General features: G+C 42.6%; 1 protein-coding gene across 1 annotated transcript in view; it reads right to left on the minus strand.

Moving 5' to 3' along the window:
* Positions 1-21,539, minus strand: part of IFNLR1 (interferon lambda receptor 1) — a 425,551-nt gene that overhangs the window by 21,247 nt on the left and 382,765 nt on the right. The window contains exons 5-6 of the mRNA XM_069622685.1: positions 4,178-4,328; positions 3,966-4,084 (exon numbers count right to left, since the gene is read on the minus strand). Coding sequence (XP_069478786.1) covers positions 3,966-4,084; positions 4,178-4,328 — 270 coding nt within the window. The remainder of the gene's footprint in view (positions 1-3,965; positions 4,085-4,177; positions 4,329-21,539) is intronic.

Consider the following 21,539-nt stretch of genomic DNA (forward strand, 5'->3'; position numbering starts at 1 on the left):
CAAACATAATCTCATTTTCCATGTCATATTATGTATTATAATGTGGTTGTAGCATCCTTTTACTAATAATCCTGGCCTCGCTCTGCATGGCACTGTAAGAAGAAAAGGTTGATGAGGGAGTGATAGTCGGACAGAGGGAAAGGAAGTGCAGAAAAGCTGCAGTGTTAACGAGTGCCGGTCAGAAGCTCCCGTTACATGTGGGTTCTTCTAGATCTGGGACGGGGTTCCATACACAGGGTGTGTGGACGTGAACGAGGGCCCAGCCTTTAACGGGACAGCAGTGAATGTGCTGGAGTGGCATGTTAAAAGGGTCAAGAAAGGGCCTGAGTCAGAATTTAGTGTTCTAGACTTTGTGGGCTATAAATTGAGAGCTGAATACGGTGGAAGATGTTCGTGGCGAGTAGCATGTGAGGAGGGCTAGACATTGGGAAAGGAATGAGGTACGGACTATGAGACATATTTCAATGAAGTGGTGGCAGCCTTGCATATTTGGGGGGGATTAAGGTCTGGTGGATAGTGATATAGGTGCTTTTATGAATCTGATGAGGTCATCACTCCTTCCCCGTTAAGTCTCTCCCCATGTGTCCAGTGGAGGGCAGCTGCTACCTGATTCTGACCCTTAGGGCGGCTGTATGAGGCAGGATCACATGGGAGAGGTGACCATTGTGGGGGTGGGGATTTACATCAGACGCAACATTCCTTTCAGGGATACGCCTTCAGTTCCCCATGCCTTAATGGCATATAGTCATGGCTCCCTGCAACCACCCATGGGTTCCTGTGTTCTATGCATAAGCTACCAAGAACAGAATACCATTTCCATGCATGTGAATGTACTGCAACGAAAAAGCTGAATGGAGTAATGAGGATCAGCAAAGGCAAGAAGCACAAGATGTGCTCTAGTGTTTGCGAGCGCATAATTGGACATTAAAAAAATGCAAACCAGCTGACAGGGGAGAGACTCTGCTTGAGAGAGTTTTGCCCTCTCGGTATTGACCGAGGGACCGCCGAGCCAAGAAGCGAGTGGAGCGAGCCAGCTCAGGGAGAAGGCAGAAGACGGAGGACTGCGAGAGCTGGTTCATCGTGTGGAACCACAAGAGGAAGGAGGGAAGAGAGTTCCTCACAGCCACGGGAACCTGGGAGCAGCCTTAATGCTGGCAGAAGTTGGAGAGAGGCTCAAGAGGCAAGCTGGTGCCGTGAAGGAAATGGAAGCCAACAGACGAAGCACGCAAGCCTGCAAGGTGGAGACGGGACACCATGCCACTTTCCTGTTTATTGCAGAAGAACCAAAGAATGTCACGAGAAGCTGATGAGTACTGCAGTGGGGAACTGGGACACTGGGACGCTTCAGCAATGCTGCCAAAAAAGGATAAAGGAAACGAGAACTAATGAGAGAGAATAAGACACCCAATATTATCCAAAAAATACTAATAGAATGGATGTCAGAAATATACCAGTCTGAAAATGTGTAAAGTCCTGGAAGGAGAGTATACCAGGCACAGAAAAGTTGACAAGTGTGCAAAGCAAATCACATAAAAAGCCCAGGCTGGAGAGTATATCAGGCACAGACAAGTTCACAAGCGTGTAAACCAAGTCAAGTCAAGTCAAGTTTGTACATAAATTAAGTGAAGCACTTGAGAAAGCCTTGGCAGGAGAGTATACCAGGCAAAGTCAAGTTGGCAAGAGTGTAAAGCGATTTACATGAGGAAGACCTGTTAGGAGAAGATGCCAGGCAAAGCTGAGACTGTGAGAACATGTTACATCAAAGAGAAGAAACCTGGCAGGGGAGTACACCAGGTATCCTTTGAAATTGAGACTGACAGCCAAGTTGTTCAATATACTAGTTGTTTTCTGTTCATTGGAATTCTAAGGAAGACTCATACCCATAGGAGTTCAAAGAATCATGTAGAGAAAACCTAGAGAAAGGAGCTGTGGAACTGTGAACTGTATCTAATGTGAATACCACATCTGTTGTCCTGTAGTATATGGTATTGCATTGTATAGAGACTTGTAGAGCGCAAACCATGGCCCGAAGGCATCAAGGTGCTAACAACCACTAATAGGGGAGGGAGAGTTACTCAAAAGTCAAAAACTCAAAAGAGATGGGTCTTCAACTTCTTACAAATCTGAAGATGGTCAACAGTGTCTCAGCAATACATTGGAAGAGTTCCACATAGGCCAGGACTGAAAAAGATTGTCCTGTGGTGATTCGAATTTTAAGCAGAAATTATGATGTGGATCGAATGGATCTACCGGGCTTGTTTAAAGTAAGCTTAGAGCAAAGATATTGCACACGAGTATTATGAATGGCACGATGCACCAAACATAGTATCTTAAACTTAATCCAGCTTCCAATGGGAAACAATGCAGCTGGGTAAGCACATCCAAAGAGTATTCGTGAAGGACAGGCAAGGCAAGATGAGTCAGAGTGTGGAGGAGCTTCTAACAATCACTCTTACTTGCTGTTCTAGCTTAAGGCTGCTGCCCTTAGAGGTTCCCAGGTTGCTTACCACGGAGGATTGTGCTGGGCAGTGGCAAATCACATCTGGTGAAGGGATTACGGAGCTGTTGGTTGATGATCTTGTGCATCAACGCAAGAATTAAAGGACTTTGAAGAGGCCCTGTCCTCCACTCCACATTTTGAGCCTATTGGGACTTTTGAGCCCACGCCTCTACCTTTTTCTGCAAGAACATATCCTTGAATTATTGATGTTAATGCCAATTCTCTTGCTGGAAACCCTGGCTTATTAACCCAGAGTGCCCTTTCACAAAACTCTGCATTCTCTCTGCTTCTCCTACCAGGGTGAGTTTGTATAGTGTTTTTTGATTGATTGATTGTTTGCATTTTATTGTTTGATAAACAGTCTATCTTTTATAGAACCTTATTTGTACATCCTTTTATTTTGGAACATTTGTCCTTAAACCATTTGAATGGCTACAGTTGTCACCTCACACACCCATTGGAGAGTATAGTCTGTACTCGGCCTGCGCTACCATAACAGGACAAAGGAGGTATACCTTTCGGGCGTGCCTGTTTCACCTTTAAAATTGAGATCACTGCTGGCTTTGTTGTAATGTGAGGCTGAGTGTGACGTTTAGCCACTACTCACCCCTGTACACTTGAGGAGCGGTAGTCATTTCATCACAGCAACCAACACTCCTGAAATGCTGTCATTTGCTAAACCAGTTTTTCATCATTTGTAACGAGCGCGGTCCATCGATACCACAGGTGGTGGCTCCATGGACCCCCTGGATCTTTCCTCAATTCTCTCTGAGGTGCGTATGGAGCGATATCCCCCCAGGCCACCATAAAGGTTAAAGGACACTAGAGCATGTGATGCTTACAGGAGCAGAGATGGACTGGGGGTGATCATGGTACCCGCCATAAACATCCTTTGGAGCCTGCATAACAGAGCTGGTGCGGCCCATGCACTGCAGGTTCAACGCCATTCCATTTCCTAGTCCTCATAACGTGACTGTTCCAATACATGGTGAGAATATTATTCATTCATCAAACGGTTTGGCACCTTGTAGTGGTGTTGCCACAGTGATTACATACACTCAAAGCCTTCATTAACTGCATCCGTTCCTTGTGTGGATAGTATTTCCTGCACTCCCCATCCTCTGCAGAAGAGGGCACTCTCTTCCCTGTCGGCCAATCTTCCACTTCAGATTTCTTTGGACTCAAGAATGTTTTTTGGTTAAGCTTCTGGTTTTGTTTTTTTTTGTGGACACCTATAAACTAGCCTGTATGTTTGGAATGGCAATGTGTAGCCGAACTAGTTCAGTTTGAAAATGTATCAGGCCAGGAGGAAAGCTCAGGGGCAATGCTGCCACCTTGGGAAAAATACAAAGCTCTGGAACGTGGGTTCGATCCCCGGTCCGGCGCTTTGACGTCGGAGAAGTCCGGCATTAAGTGCAATAGAAATCATCCAATAGCAATAATAATAATAATAATATATACATACCAAACAAGCTGGTGTTTTTGCCCCACCAGATATTTTAAAATGTATGAATAGACAGGCGGCTGCCACAAAAGTCACAATCACTCCCACCGATGTTGCCAGTGGAACACTCCAATCAGACTCTAGGACAGAAAAACACAACAAATTTGGTCATTTAGCTACATTTTATGAAGCAAGCGAAAATGTTGGTTTTAACACTTTTCCATACACCGTACCTTCCATATTAAGCTGCGTACAAACTGGTTCTGAAAATGGGCTTTGCTTTTGCAGGCTGCTGAATATTGTCTGGGCTTTAATGCAGTAATTGCCCCTCAGTCCACGAGTGCTTTGGTTCACCAGCTGATTGATGAACTGGGTGCTTGGTGTCTGGAAGAGAAAGTTACCTTTTAACTTTTGAAATATTCATGATTCCATTCCAACACTTGCAGGTGACCGATAGATGGAATGAGTCTATTGATAAACATTAGAAATAGCAAAACAGAACAATACGTGATCAGAAGGTACAACACAACCACTAGCGGTATTGCCTCATCACGACTTTGGCGGTAACCCTTAAATGCGGCGGTAGCGCTATTACCGCCACATTTAAGGGTCCGCCAGATCATGGCTTTGGCGGATATCTCCCCAGCGCGGCAAAATTGCCAATTTTCGGCACGATTACCGCCGGCGGGAAATCTGCCGGCGGTAATAGCGCAAATTTTCCCTATTGGGCCCAATGGGGAATGAGGAATTCCCGAATGGGCCCAATGGGGAATGGGCAATAACCCTTCCGCCAAACCCATGATCCGGCGCTAATAGCTAATAGCTAGTAGCGCCGGCGTTACCGCCCAACTCGAGATGAGGCCAATGGGCCTGATCACGACTTTGGCGGTAACCCTTAAATCCGGCAGTAGCGCTATTACCGCCGGATTTAAGGGTCCGCCAAATCAGGACTTCGGCGGATTTCGCCCCAGCTCTGAGCTGGGGGGAAATCTGCCAAAAATTTGCGGGAAATCCGCCAGCGGTAAGAGCACACATTTTCCCCATGGAGCCCAATGGGGAATGGGGCATTCCCGAATGGCCTCAATGAGGAATGGGGAATTACATTACCGCCGAACTCGTGATCCGCGCTAATAGTGCCGAACTAGTGCCGGGAGTTCGGCGGTAGGGCTAATATCGAAAGGAGTATCTTGAAAGAGTACAATAGGAGGTCTTCAGACCTGTCCATCTTGAAATAATAATCTTCTATCAGAAAATAATGTCAACGTTTATAGGTCTTAATAATAATATGCTTTGCTCCGTAAGAGAGGTGTAATGTTCATATTGGGACTACAATGCATACTGTAAATGATCATTAAAAATAAAAATAGGAAAATTGTAAAATGAGAAATTTACAATGCTATTACAATTAATGTTCATTGTTTGTTTTTTTTGCTGCAAATTAATGCAATGTTATCTCTCAAAATGGCCTTCATCCTTAGAAAGGGTCCTGCTCAGAATAAAAGCAACGAGCTGTTCCTTCAGTGGACACCAAAAGAAGGATGGGTGAAGGTGCAGGAAAAAGCTCATAGACCATGAAATCTGTTCCCTAAAACAAACAGGAAAAGGAAAAAAAACACACAGCCCGAGAGACCTGACCCGTACGGCATAAGAACAAACTAAGGCAGCAAAAGGGAACACTCCAAACCAACAAACCAAAGAACCACCTAGTCAATCACTACTTAAGTTTTCAAAGTCACTCACAAGGAACATACAGAAGCAGAAGTGTACAGTGTCTTTGAAGAAATGATAAGCCAAAGTGACAAAACCAGCTGGTCCTGTAAAATGAAACTGAAACCTAGAAACTAGAGAACGAGCCAGAGAAGATGTCCCATGAGAACAGACTGCCAGCAAGGAGGAAACCAAAGAGCCGATCTAGAATGAACTGACGAGGTCAAGATGCCACCAAAATCCAGCCAAAATCCAGCCAATATGCAAGAAGAAACACTGAACACCGATTGCAGCAGAAGGCCTTTGAGATGCGTCCCGGATTCTACAGACGGTTACCTATTTCAACCTTCTGTGTGCTCTCCATGATGTCTGGTGGTCTATGTGGTGAGGAACATGCTGTCTAGCATACCGAGAGCTGTAGTCATGTTACCCGAAGTTGCTCTCCTATTTGCAAAGGGACATGCCCATAAAATGAAGCCAGCAGCATGATAAAAGGCAAATATAGTGTGTAGTCTCAACTTCGAAATAATTCTTGATTATTTAAATCATTCATGCTCTCACTATTTGGTTTTCCTCGAAGGTAGACAACTGCTAAAAAAACAAATTTGATATGTAAACATCTTTTTAGTATGGATTAGTGTTATTAAACTACACCGATTATATTTTCATCAAATACCAGGACTGGAATCCACGATATCCGACGAGTAGATCCTGCACATTAAACCATAGATCAAGGGTCCTGGATACCAGTGCACAGGAGCTACAACCACACGAGAATCTTTGGGGTAACCACTGACTATGTAAATAACTCCACCAGATAGTCACTGTTACACGTGCATTTCAGTGGTTCTCCTGAAATCAGTGAATGGATTTGCTTTTGAGGACCGGGCTTGCAGTCCACACTTCCCTAGAGGCTTGCATGTTAGCTGACAAGAGAACACTAAATGTTGCCTTTTATGGGCTGATCAGATCAATCTCTTACTAAAATTTACCCAAGATCCTTTCAGTTGCAACTCACCATGCTATAAGGCATTCTCCTTCAAATGGAACCTTCTGGGGTGCTGAGCTGGACCCTAGTTATGTAGGACCCTGCATCTCTCCATTGCAGTCTGTCTAGAAAACTATGGTATGAGCACTAGGTTTGGAGAGGATAAACTCTGAAATGCTTTTTCAACCTGAGGCACACATGTATGTGATGCCGGTATTGAGCTTTATTCATGAATTGACTAGAATGGTTTTACAAAAAACGAGCCTTCATCTAGCCTGCTATAGGTTTGGCTAGATGAAGGTGTAATGAGGTGTGTATCAAAGAAGAGACACTACTGTTGTTCGCGATTAGGAGATGTGTACTCAAAAGAATTCTGTAGAAGGAGCACAGGGCTAGAAAATAGGTCACATAAGTTTATATATAGGTGTTTGCTGCAAGTGTTGACAAATGTTTCTGCCTATAGCATCGACTAGAGGCTTTCCTCGCGACACATTAATACATTCTACGTAGCATGAAGTACATGTCTTTAAAACCATCAAAGACATTGTGATATAGTATCAATGATACTTTTATATCTTTATTTATTTACTTGCATTTGGTTAACAGATAAACCTTTGCAAAAATAATCAAAAGAGAAAAGAAGTTACACATATTTCACATTTAAGTACATGTCACTATTAACATTTAACACATTTAAAACATATAAAACATACAAATTAACATTTAAAAAATCCATCTCATCAAATTAATTGATTAATTCCAACATTCTAATTATATTAGGGTAAGATAAAATAAAAGAAAAAAAGAAGATTACAAAAAAAAACCAATAAAAAGCAACCAAGTTTCATTTTCTTTCACATAGTCAAATCTCCAAGAATCTTAAAATTGGTACATCTAAAGCCAAATCGCAGCTATTTAAAATCTTGACCCAGAACCAATCCGAATTGAGAAAATCCACATCCTGCACAAAGCGTTGAAAAACGTTAGAGCGAAGATCAGCCGGGGGCAGAGCATTCCAACAAGAGATGGCGACTCAATTTCAATATGCTGAGAGCAGTATCTACATGTTCTCAAGGATCGCTCAATAACTTTTCTTGCACCTTCGACTTCCCCAGTGGACAGTACATTTAGTTTGAAACGCAACATATCACAGTGATGCTTCCTAGATGGGTGATTTTTTTAGATAGAAAGTTAAGACATTGTATGCTCTTGTTTCATAGAATAGATTGTAAAATAGATGATAATTCAGAGCTGCCTCTCTTTTTCCAATACAATCAAGTTCGAAAATGATTTTCTTTTTATTTACAAGGGCCGCTATCAGCTTGTCTGAGTTCAAGTCATAGTTACTTAGTAGTTATACACACGTTTCATACCATTCTAGCAGAACTCTTGAGGTACTATTGAAAAATTATTTTTTGTAGTTCTGCTGGAATACAATTCGCTGGAGGAAGCAAGAGAGACATACATAATTGCAATTGTTTAAAATCTGCCCGTGCTTGTAGGGATACCAGTCCTACCTCGTGCCTAATAAATTACATGTGTGTCCCCCTGGGGAGTGGAAGTAACCCCTTCCATACCATTGACTCTACTGTGTCCCAAGTATTTGCAGGAGGCCTGACTCCACTCCGTGCAACAGTCGTCGTGCAACAGTCGCGGAACAACATTTCGGTTGTAATATTTGATCATGTGAATAGCTGAATGCCTCCCAAACGTCCTGCTAATGTTTGGGTAGTGTTCAGCCTAGCCTTTATGGTCAGCCAATCGCAGTCACGCTGATTTGATCTCTTTGACTCAATATCTACGCCCAAATACTTAAATGATTGGATGACTTCCAGTTGTTCTTTAAGCATGAATATGGGCATGATTTTACCTCCATAATTTAGCACTAGAACTTTAGATTTTTTCACATTTAATTGCAGGTCTAGAGCTATAAAATATGCACCTATTCCTACCAATGCTCTTTTGCGTGCCTGTCATTGTTAGGTCAAACAGAACGATATCGTCGGCACAGGCCAGGTAATTTATTTGCAGGTTTCCTAGCCTTGGGGGAAAGTTTATAATATTTGCAAACGCTTCACCTAAATCACTGGTATATAAAATATACAGGAAAGGGGCTAGCACACAACCCTGACACAACCTACAGCGGCTACTCACCCACCCTGTACAATTTGCATCTTGGTCTAAATTGACCCTTACCTTAGTGTCTATATGTAACGTGGTCAGTATATCGATCAAGGCCGCTGGGCATTCCATCTTCTTGTTTTGCCCACAAACGGTTCCTATTTACTACTATCAAATGCCTGAGAGATATCAAGAAAGGCACAGTAAAGCGGCCTCTTTTGTTGTTTGGCCTGAGTTTGCAAAAGATTTATCACAAAACAGTTATGGGATGTGCTCAGTCCATTCCGAAAACTTGTTTGAAATCTGTCAATGACATTTCTCTTTTGCCCACATCTGCAATCTATCTAGAATTGTAGTCCCAAAGATTTTACTGGATGCGTCAAGGAGAGAGATAGGGCAGTAATTAGATGAAGTGTCCCGTCACCCTTCTTGTAAATTACAACAATATTAGTTTTTTCCAAGAAAGGGGCAAGATCTTTGTTTTTACAATTTCACAAAAGAGTACATATAAATAGGCTGCTCAAAGGTTAGGAGCTGGCTTAAATGTGGCATTTGGCAATCCATCTGAGCCTGGAGCATTAGTGGCCCTGCTTTTCATAATGGCTCTCCTTTTGGTTCCCACGTCTATCTTTACTTCTTTTAACCAGTTACTGTTTGACACAATTCTTTCCTCTACCCCCTCATGAGAACTGACTGTAAAATTTAGTAGAATGAGTTTCCCATGCAAGAGACAGGATAGACTGGCATTGAATTGCTGGCTGGGTTGAGAGATCCTTAATCAGTCTCCAGAAGGAAAGTGAATTTTTAAAAATTATTCAGTGTAGCACACACCTCAGAGTCATTTACGTAGAGCACGAACCAATGGCCTCTTACCCAGTTTTTATACCTACATTTTAGTGTTCATGCTCCAGTTTCATACTCACTCTGAGGGATGTTTCCTCAAGTTTTACAATGCCTTGTTTAATTCTTTCTTTTTCTCTGCCAATAGCATATCGTATTTATGTCTACAGTTAATTGCTATTTCTTCTAAGACCACTGCTTCTTCCTCTTGGCTTATAGAGATTATCAAAAGCCATGTTCATAGCCCTATCATATGTGTTAGGGTTTAGGAGATCTTTCTCTTCGTTTGATCCGAAAAAAAAGATCTGGTCATTAAATCGGTGCCATAACACTGGCTTCCATACCAATGCATAATTTCTTGGATTTAATACCACTATGACCCAGGGATTTACACTTTCTGGGATATGTAAAGTATATTTAATTGACATGGTAAGCATAAGGTGATCGGTAGAGGTCAGAGGGATCATATTTAAAGTATCACATTTCAGCACAGAGATTCAGATATCAATATGTAGTCCAATGTGGATTTCGAAATGCCATTAGTCCAAGTGAATCCAGATGGATTATCCTCCTTCAGATTTCCTTTTACTAAAAATAAATCCCAGGCCTTAATTTCAGATCTTACCAGACTCCCCCTCTTCCTAGCCATCAGCGAGGCCCCATGTCCATTCTTTATGCTGTACCATTTGGCATCTAAACATTCACAATTCAAATCTCCCAGTACTATCAATTCTGCACCCTCTTGTTCGAAGATTTTTGCCACCAAGGCTGCAAACGCTTTGAGAAATATGCCAATTTTAACAGATTGTGGATTATAGTATAAATTACAAACATAATAGCAGAGGCATTGCAACGTTTTCCTTTCATTTTCCACCCTTACTATCTGAATGGCTCACCACCTTTTTCTCATAGTAGACATTTTTAACCCCAGTCTGTTTTTTAAAGCGTTTAACAACCTCCCAGAAGGACGGCCTCACACACCCTGGGCTGCGTCCACTGCTAAGCCCAAATAGCTGTAAATCAATGGGCAAATAGTGAGCCATGTCTCCTGCAGACAAATGAGAGCATGTTTAGGTAGTGAAACAAAGTCTGTCACTAAAAGTCTGTGACCTCTGCAGTTCCATGATGCCAAAAAAAATGCTGCCAATCATCCCCAAGAGTTTTGATTTTTGACCCGTGTGGTTATTGCAGCAAGAACCATGGACCAGTCTTAATCAATCGGAATTTTTGGTAAATTTGTCTCTACAAGTCTGCGCTTTGCCTGCTTATGAGTGTTAATAACAACAGACAAAGATAACTGGTCTTGAAAGGACGAGGACAGTCGAGAGAGCGAAGGCTGAAGCAATGGACTCGGCAGGTTTGGATCTTTTAAGTGCTGCACCAGGTCATACCCCAAAGATAAAATGGACTCCAGTTCTGACAAAACGAGGGCCTTGATCATTCGAGAGAAAAAGTGACGTTTGGCCAGGCTTAGTCTGCCCTTCACTGGGAATTCCACCAATGCAATGTCACCTGAAGAGATTAAACTTAAGCTTGGTAACTCTCGGAACAGTGCAAAAATGTGAGGGCGATATAGCTGTAGGGAGTCCCTGTTTGGAAATATGTTGATCAAGGTCAAGGTGTGCTCTGTTGATGCAAAGGGCCCACTCCTTTTTTCATTTGGGTGTTTAACTTTTTCTTCTGCATGGTTTAAGTTGTGGTTTACATCAGGGCACTCCGTCAGGCAAGAATCTTCCTTAAGTAGTTTGGCTTTTGTGTAGGAAAAGTTTTCCTTGTTTAGGAGATTTGGTCCTTCTATTGGACGAGGTGCCTTGGCTGATGATACCCAATCCCCCACTTCGGCTATCCCAAGCGCGTCAATCCTTGTTGAAGGAGGTTCATCTCCCTATGTGGACACCTTTTGAGGCTCTGACAGTTTTATCCTTCTCTCTGCTAATATGGAAAAGGGTTGCTGCTCCAAGTCCCTTTGTGTATCAAGCCGTTTTTCTATAGAGACAGCAATACCAAGAGGGAAGAATGATTTACCCTCACCCACATGTTAGGCTTCGGCATCCTTTGACCTAATAGGCAAGACATCTTCTTCCGGCTCAATCATTTTAACAGGACTTTTTTTGTAGAGGTAATTTGGGCCCCAAACAACATGATTTGATTGTCGGTGATGGTTAGGGGGACCTTCTCTACAAGTCATCTTGATTTATCTCAAGGTTTTCCAGCTCTTGCCTCTCTACCGAGGACATAACATTTACCAGCGCAGAAGTAGATTAATCTTCACCCATACATGCCAAGCTCAAATCTGCTGGTTCTCCCACACTCTCCATGCCGGTGTAAACTTCCATAATAGGGTGATCCAAAGGTACAAGTATTTTTTATACTGGTTTTACAAATCTGTACAAGGGGCCCTACTGAACTTCTGCTGAGTCTTAAGATTTGGTATTTGTGGAGCTTACCCGCGTGTCCTCCTCAATTGTAGGGGGAGGAGGCTTTGGCTCTTCCACACATTTCTCAGAATGCTAAGTGATCCACTTTGTCCTTGTTTTGGGGGGGGGGACTTTTGTTTTTTGATTTCTTAATTTTTGGGGATTCAAGATGCGTTTTGTCTTCCACCGAATGCATCGCTATAACATACTCTTGATTTCGAGTGGTTTTAGTAATAGCATCTGTGGTCAGTGTTTGAGGGCAAATATCTGTCTGATATTTATCACTAACTCCTCTTCCCCGTGCTCAAGCTCAGGTTGGCCCAAAGTACCTGTTTTATCTGCCGTAGGCTGAGCTCTTCCATATATAAAACCCTCCAGGAAAGCACATTTCGAAGACATTGCGGTTAAGATGGTGCGTTGTTCTCGAACATTCATTCCTCCATGATTTGATCAAAGGAGTTTGCCATCTGTGACAAAGTAAAGTTCAAGGCATAAAGAGCAGAGCCTGGGGTGTTAGAACAGCCTTGAATTGAGGTGTGCATATTTATCAATCCCTCTTTGTCATGTGAAAAATCCCACAGAGATAGATCCAGTTGCAAGGCCAATTGTTTGTGGTCCAGTGCCTCTGAAGTGAACAAAGGGGATTGACATAGATTCTCTCTTGCCATTTGGTTCTTTCCCCAGGGAGTAGGGTCTCTACATATGGCGAGGCATGCTTTCAAACCTTATCTGACCGGCCCTTTGCGAGCTGAGGATTTTCGTTCATGCTGCTGATTGTATTTAAGCGGGTTAGCTGCATGATCGCTGTGTCAGACAGAGGTAGAGACATCCTTAGTGCGAGGGGAGGAGGCAATCGTTTGAGTTGTAGTTGTAATCTGATTCAATTTCACATTTTTGAGTGCCGATTCCGCTGTACAGCAATGCTTTGCCCCACTCCTTAGGGAATATGTGCTCATTGCATTTTAACTGGACATCAAGCTTAGAACAGTTGGTAAAGCAGAAGGGCATATAAAGTAGCACGTGTTCTCAAGTTTTCATCAGCGTCACTTTTACTTCAAATCTTTAAATAGATTTTTTTAAACATGCATTGCCAACCATTTCTAAACAAACTCACCCGCTTTTCAGAAGGTGTCGCTATGTCGCTAAGTGTAACCCAGTTTCATGCCGTTGGACGGCCAGATGGGCCTTTGATGTGGCCACAGTGAACACAATAAACACTCACCCAGTACTCGAACAGATAGGCCCTGAGAGCTATTTCCTCACTCCCACTATACCTGCCCATCACTTCTATCAGCACAAGTCAAGACAAGACCCTTCCCTCTGCAGGGTGCGGGATGCACTCACTGCTTTGGTCAGGTCCTTATCGAGGTAGGGTAGGGGGATCCACTCAGTGGGCGTTTAATGCCACTCCCTGTCCCAGGCGAGTGGAACAGGCATGAGGGACAGGCCCCCAACTCTGCCGCCTTGCCCCACACCTCATTGCCTCATATCTTCACTATTGCACTGTCAGTGCTCCAGCTCCTGCCCCTGCACCCACCACAACACTCCAAGGTGCTCTGGGTCATTTTAGGTTCTCCCAATGCTTCTCCAATGCGTCTGAGACCAACTGGAGTGAGCTCGGAGGAGCTCAGAGGAACGCACCCATCGACGTCTATCGACCGCATTTCAAACCGCACTACTGCTTCTCAGAAGCCGCTTCCGATACACACTTTTATATCAACAGGATACCTTTAATGAATCCCATTGAACTGGGACAAAAAATATGAAGAATATGTGGAGGGTAAAATAACAGCATCCCAATATGGTAAATATAATCAGATATATATGACCACTAACTTTCTGAGCGAGATGTAGAACTATTTCAGAACGTTTCAAAGAAATTGTAATTAATTTAAGATGTTTTCTTTGTTGGTGTGAGGAGTCAGAAATGCAAGACGGACACACAAAGGTACAGTTTTTTCAAAGTTATTAAAATTAAAAGGGGTGAGTTAAATGCCCATCTTTCCCTATCCTAATGAGGATGTCCCTACCTAACAAACTAAACTAAAGCAAGAAGACCTGGCACCTCATTACAAGTATGGCACGGTGGGAAAAGATCAGCGGTAATGAAATTACCACCAATGTTCCCGCTCCACCATACTACGAATATGCCCCGGGAATGGAGGATTTACCTCCAGCATCCTGCTGGTGGTAATCCTCCACTGTCCACTGAAAAATGGCAAAATCAGCAGAATTACCGCCACAGTTATTCTTCCAAAAAAAGCCCCATTGAGTCGTATGGGCTCCAGATAAATGGGGATGTACACCACCACTTGTAATCCGGCAGTAATACCGCTAGACCAAGTGGCAGTAACAGTGGCAGTAACAGTAATTCAGTTTGGTGGTATCTGTGCAAATTTCCTTCCCAGATACCACCAAACTCGTAATGAGGCCTTAGCGTCCAATAATTCCCTGACCATCACACTAAAAAATACAAAAAAAATAAACAAAAACAAACAAAGAATGTTTGCAGTCTTGAGTTCCACAAAGCAGAATGAAAGTTCAATCTTATAGATTTTAGGAAGTACTCCTTGTGACCAGGGTTGAACTCCCTTTGCCTGGATCAATTCATGGATATCCTTGACAGAGTTCTGATTCAACAAAGTCGGGTTCAGTTCAATACAAAATATATTTTCCTTCAGCTGCATCCTTCCACTCAATGATAGCAATCTCCATTTCTCAAACTCTTGTTTAAAAATCAAACACTTGTTATCCTTCACGATAAGGCAAAATGCCTCTCTTACAAAACACAAGTTCATAAACCAAGGTAATTGTTTTCTCTTAGGCAATTCTTAGCACATCACTCTTATTCTTACAATGGAATACTTTCATCAGGATAGCACAGCAACTACCTTTGGTGATGTAACAGTTTATCAAAATGATAACAAAGTTAATGACTTCTTTCCACCACACCTTTTTGCCCCAACAACACTTCTTCAAAAATATCTTCTTTCCTGGTATACTCGCCTGCCAGGACAAACTACTAATTGTCTCTTTCATGGTTCACTCTCCTGCCAGGAAGAAAAAAACGTGTACAACTACACATATTTTCAGTGGTAATATTTGTTCCCAAGTTCTCCCCACCAATATCATTTGTGAGGAGGGCTGAATAATGGCTGCGTTTATTTATAGGCTCTGGGCCTGTGGCAATATGGGTTACAGGTTCCCTCAAATTGGTGTCCCAAAAAGGTAAGATTGTGACCAGGTTGGGTCTTCTCTGCTTTTTGATAGCTCCTTGGCTGTTGTAAATGCAGATTACAGATCTGCCCCAACTGGTGTCCCATAAAAGGGGAGTTGCACCCTTTTCGCCTTTCTGCTACTTCTTTACAGCCTCTTGGCTGTGGGCAATGCGGGTTTCAGATCAGGGGAATTTCACCCAGTTTGACTATTCATTTTAATTGTTCGGTATTCAAAATTGTAATCTATTGTCAAATGCCCCGACTTGGAATGCCCTGGGGTCACCGCTGACTGCAGACCAACTCACTAGTCTTCTCGGGCAATTTCGATTCCATTTCCTTTGTTGCTTTGGTGATCCTTCTGCGTTCTGCCTCCCTTGGTGACAGCTCCTGCGCAATTCTACCAAAAGTATGTGTGTGAGACAAAGGGTCTTAAATTGTATTCCTAAATCCGCAGGTTGGTGGCACAGGAGTGCTTTTTAGAGCAGGTTTCATATAGTCTGGTTTTGCAGTCTTTGAAGTTGAATGATCCATTTTTGGGGAAGCCAGACCAGTTTACATTACAATAACCCAGCTGTGCCATCACAAAGACTCTGTTCTTTTCAGCTTAGTGATTTGTTTGAAGAAGCAGGATAGTTTTCTGAGGCAACGATAAATGGGGATTAATACCCTTGACAAATGTCACAAGATGAAACTTTAAAAACGTGTTTTTAATGCTGTAGACAATTACTCAATTGTAAATATTATGACACCACAGCCTTTTCCAAAACCTTCAAAAATGTAAACATATATGAAAATAGTATCATCCAACTAATACATAATTTTAAAACAATTGTACAATTACAAACTAAATCTGGAAAAAGACCACTAAATGAATTACCAAAATCTTTAAAAGGTGTTAGCAACTTCCAGATTTGTGTAAAGTACAGCAATGTTTAACTTAGTTAAACACATACAATAAACATTATGAAAATGTTAAAATTAAAGAACAAAACATTGAGGTTATTCATAAAAGAGAGCCACAGTTTGAAAACGTAGAAAAGCGTGAATGGAACTTATACAATGCACCCTTTACATTCAAATGAGGTTATAGGTGATTCAACTGAATTATTTCCAATGAAACAAGCACAACACACAATATTATATGTATGGGATAACTACTTCAAACACTACCCCTTTGTTTCCTATAGATTTGAAATTCTAGATGTAAAACAAGGGCAAATATCTTCCTCAGAATATAGAAAAATTATTATTGCAACCTCAAATTTAGATTTAAAGTTGAATACATGTATCACTTATGCAGAATTGTGAACGGTAGCATGTCCAACACTTAGATGAGAGGTCTTCAAACTGTAGGGCGCGTGCCCTACGGGGGCATGGCCACATCCCAAGGGGGGTGCGAGAGCCCAGCATGAAATGTAAGAAAAATAAATTGAGGAAATGGCCAGGGGCATGGTTGGACTGGACCATAATACTGTATCAGGCACCAATGAAAAAGCGCCCCGCAGTTGAAAATGGATATTGATTCCTTTAGTCACAGGCTGTTTGATTAGTACCTATGGGGGTATTTCTTGTTAAAATGTAAGAAAATTATGATATTTAAAGAATATTCATTCAGCAACAATGGTCATAAATACTAGGTGCATAGCCTGGTGGCTCATCTATAACGGGTGAAGGGGCATCCACCCAGTGGCCCCCTCACCCATTATGGAGGAGCCAGCCCAGTGAAACAATGAACACTCCCTCAGATGCTTTTTCCAGCTGAGGGAGTGCTCCTGGGATGGCTGAACTGTCAAAGGGAAACAATGTTTTGACAGTTCAGTTCCCCAGCTGCACATGCTCACTGAGCCATGCAAGGCTGGGGGCGTTTTGTTTCGCCAGCCTTGCATAGCTCATTGGACATGCTGGCTGGGGCACTGCATGTCTGTATACTCAAGAAGGAGTTCCTGCACCTCCTCGCACATACGGACAGAGCAACCTGGAGCGGCGCATTTCAGCACCCACCCACAGGCCCCTGCAGAAGGTATGTTTATGTTCATTTATTTTTTATTTAAATATGTGTGTGTGTGTGTATTTGTTTGTTTTGGTCCGTTGAGCTGATTTTGGCGAGTGGGGGTAAAGGGGGGGAAGGAGGGTTGTACCCCCAGAACCCCCTTTGATTGGTTTGGGCTCCATCGCTGTGCTCGGTCACTATGGCATTTTTGTGGGAATTATTTATGCCCCTCTGTTAAAAAAATTCACCAGCTCCCACTGGCCCTCGGACTATGTTAGAAATGGGGTGCGGGAGTCCAGGGACTGTGGTGGGACCAGGATGGTCAGGAGTACTGGGATAGTGGTGGGAACAGGGTGGGGAGTGCCTGGGGTCTGTGATGGGGTGGGGTGGGGAGAGCCCAGGGACTGGGTAGGAGTGGGATGAGGGAGCCCAGGGACTGTGATGGGAGCAGGTGGGGGAGCCCAGGAACTAGGGTGCGGTGACAGCACGCAATAATTCATAGCCATTTCTATATATTGGCCATTTGGCATTTTCGGGGGGGGGGCGGCATGCCCACATTTAGGCTCAGGGGGGGCCCAGGTGAAAGAAATTTGAAGACCACTGACTTAGATGGAATTGTGAATGGTAGCATGTGCCACACTTGGGTGGCGTTGTAAACTTTAGCCTGAATCGCATCTAGATAGAAATGCTAGCATGCTCCACACGTATGTCACTGTGTACCCTGCTTTCCAATTCCCCATGCTTTTACTATATATCTATATGCCCCCCTCCTGTCGGTATAAGCCCAGCCCCTTGTCACTGTGTGTCTGGGTGTCGCTGTGTTCCCTGCCATCTTGTTCACGTGCCTGGTCTCGGGCGCTTTTAAAATAACCATATCACATCACTACGCTTACTCTCTACTAAACACAATCACACAACTATAACACAGCTATACCCCTGACAAATTCGGCCTAGCTGTTCACATACGAATACTACCCTGTGAACACCTCATCACCCTAAAAAAACGCAGCTAGCCAATGAAATTCCAGCCTAGTTGCTCATATAAGCGTCCTTCAGGCCTGACGCAGCCAGAACCCAGTCTGGGTGTCCACCCACCAGACTCCACACATCCAACTAATATCTTCAGCTCCACACCTAACGCTAGGATGCAGATACCATCTGTCAATTACATCAGCTGCACACATATTTGGTGCACCCACGCATCCTACCACACAATCTCTCTACTGACCAGAGCTGCGGTTCCCGAGAGCATTCAACCTACCAGCGCTTTGAGATCATACCAATGATATATAGAGTGCTATATAAATGGCAAGTAACGTAACTTATCATATGAAATTGAATTATCACATTATGTAATGACATTACTGATATACATAATACAGGCAAACCTCATCATAACTGGAACAAAGCAGCATTATAAACATGTTAGCTAAAATGCAAGGAACAAGATAATAATGGAACAGACTTATCTGAATTAAATTGAATGCTGCCGAATTTCGGATCATCAATGTGGTTTGTAACTAGGTTTTGCTAAATTTATGTGGTGTAAGGAAAGCATGGTATCACAAATATGACAGACACAAATGATGTAGTTCAAGGGTATTTATTGAACTATGATTGGGTTCTAAAACTACCTTCTAATGATGGGAGCAAGCTACGACCATCAAAACAAAAGAAAACACTGTCCTAGTCATGTCTTGTCAAATAAAAGGGCATATACTATACTAAAAAACCTATTGCCAAACCTTACTCTAAAGAACAAAAGGGTGTGGGGTGTTGTGGTGAATAAAGAAAACAGTACAAGATAAACAAAAGTTCCATGTGGAATGGTACTTCAGGATTGCTGAACTATAGCTTCCCCTTCCCCCCATTTCAGCACGGGACAAGACGGAACAATATGGCACTTTGAGAACCCTGACTTCTCTGGTACGAAGAGGCAGTCTTTAGGACACAGCAGAGACTTTCAGCATAATGTCTCTATACACTTTATCAAGTCTCTTTCTTCCACAGTGCTTGGATCAACACAATGGAAATAACAAAACTCGGAGTTCACTTATTTTGGTCTTCCTCAGCTGAGCCGTGGACCTTATCTTCTCTTTTAGTCTCACAATGTAATCTCCCACAGCCGTGCTCAGATTCCCTTCCTTTTTAATCTTGTTAGGTCCTGCTTGATAGGGCTCCGACCTCACATTTTAACAACTTCCTTCTTTCCATGTAACAGAACTGAAGACTTTCGATTGAACAAGGGATGTGACTATTACCCTCCCCTGACCACTTTGTTCCTTTCCATCCAATCTCAAAAGTTCAATCCAATCTCAAAAGTTCAATTTGCAAGATACTTTCTGGCAGAGATCTTTTGACTGGGCAACCACTTGGTGCCAGGCCACTCTACTACTTAGTAACACATTTTCACTTCTTACAGGTTCAAAGAAACATCGATCAGCGCTCTCCTTTTATATGCGTCTTTCTTCAAATGCGTACATGACACTTTGTTGTCGCCCGCAACTTTCGCTCATACACAGCCAGGTTAACACAGTTGCCTTCAACTCACCTGCTGTATGCAAGGTTCAGCTCACAGCTTTGATCGTGGAGTCTAGGGCGATACCACAGTGGCGGCACCTCTCCCCTGGCTCGTTCAGCCAGGGAGGATGGCCCCTGGCATCTCAGTGGCACCTTACAGGATTTGAAGGCCTTTCTTCTTCGTCACACACGTGCTGTTTCCGAGTCTTCAACAACCCAGCGATAGTTTTTCAAACAGGTCAAGGGTACTTCCCTCCTTTGTTTCTCTGTGACTTTTTTCGTCTGGCTTCCTCGATTCAGCTGTGGCCTTGAATAGTTTTCTCCTTCTCTGGCTCTGCTTGTTTCCTCACCTCACTCTCTGCCATGCGGCTCTTAGTGTGCTCTCATGCTCTGCCTTTTATATGTGTGGGGAAAGGTAACAGGAATCAGGTGTCAGTTGTTAAGGTTAATTGCCTGACTCTGTTTAACTCTGATGTTGGGACATGCTGCATGGAAGGGCTGGGTGTAAGTCGGTCTTCTCCCAGAGCACTCAGTCCCTGTAGTCATTTCATGTAGAAAAGGGAGGGGGTAAAGTTAAATAACAAGTGGAATAAGAAGGGGTGAAGGGATAATCGGTTTGGTTATACCGCGTCTCTCCATCAGGCGTCCCACTACCACTCCCCAGGGACCCCTCATTCAGGTGATCCTGCGGTATCCTGTTATATTTCGAAACAATGGTTTCTACATACAGAAGTTTCTAATACAAAGTTTCGAAGAAAAAACATTTGAATACATTTTTTTCATGTTACAGGTTTTATTTTAGTTTAGTTTAGAAAAAAAAAAGAAAAGAAAACAGGGGGTTAGGGGGGAACACCCCCATTACATTTTATTTTAAAAAAATGCATTTGAAACTTTTGTTTTCGATGCTTTTGTGTCGAATCTATTGTATGTAGAAACTTTGCCTGTTGGAAAAAATCACTATAAACCGATCCTCCCACACTGGTCCACCCCAGGAAGTGTATCCAAAAGTGATGGCCATGTCCTGGCCATCTGGATGATAGATTCCAAGGGACTAGTCCACAAGACACCCTTTGGTTTCTCACAGTCGGAAGAACTTAGACATTTTAAAAGAAGCCAATTCATACCTTGGTACATTAACTCATTAATTCCAATTTAGATATTTGCTTTAGATCCAGTTAATGCTGAGGACCTTTTCATCACCTTTCCCTTGCAAAGTCAAAGTTTTTTTTAAACAGTGAATGTCTACCATCAGGCGAGTAATACATTTCTTTTGGAGAAAAGAGTACAAAGCTTTTGGAACTCCCCATAACCATATGGTTTTATGCTTTGAAGATGCTCCTTGCTTTGAAGAAGATTCATCAAAAATAGTAACTTTATTGAAAAGGTCACTTTTCAATGAAGATTAATTTCAAAGATGTATTATTGATTTCCCGAGAAAGCCTAAAGCAGCAATTATAATTAATGACAATTTTTCAACCAATAGACAGCATGTAAAAAGAAAAACTGCCAACACATCTCACGACTAAGTAAAATTCAAAATACACAAACATAAATGACTACTGTCCTTCAATTTTAGGAATGTGGAATGCTAATATTGATATTCAATTTGTAGCAGATAATGATATGGTTATAAGTAGACATATAACCTCATATATTACTAATAGAACACACATGTCAGTTACATGATCTTTGGGAAGAAATAACAAGTGAGAAGTCATATTCGGCTTGTTTAATTAGTTTAATTAGTGTAGGAGTAAAAAGGATATTGTATTGTGAAGGTGCCACATGTGAGGC

This window comes from Ambystoma mexicanum, chromosome 11 (genome assembly GCF_040938575.1).
Source record: "Ambystoma mexicanum isolate Mex_15411 chromosome 11, UKY_AmexF1_1, whole genome shotgun sequence".
In the NCBI taxonomy this organism is placed as follows: Eukaryota; Metazoa; Chordata; class Amphibia; order Caudata; family Ambystomatidae; genus Ambystoma; species Ambystoma mexicanum.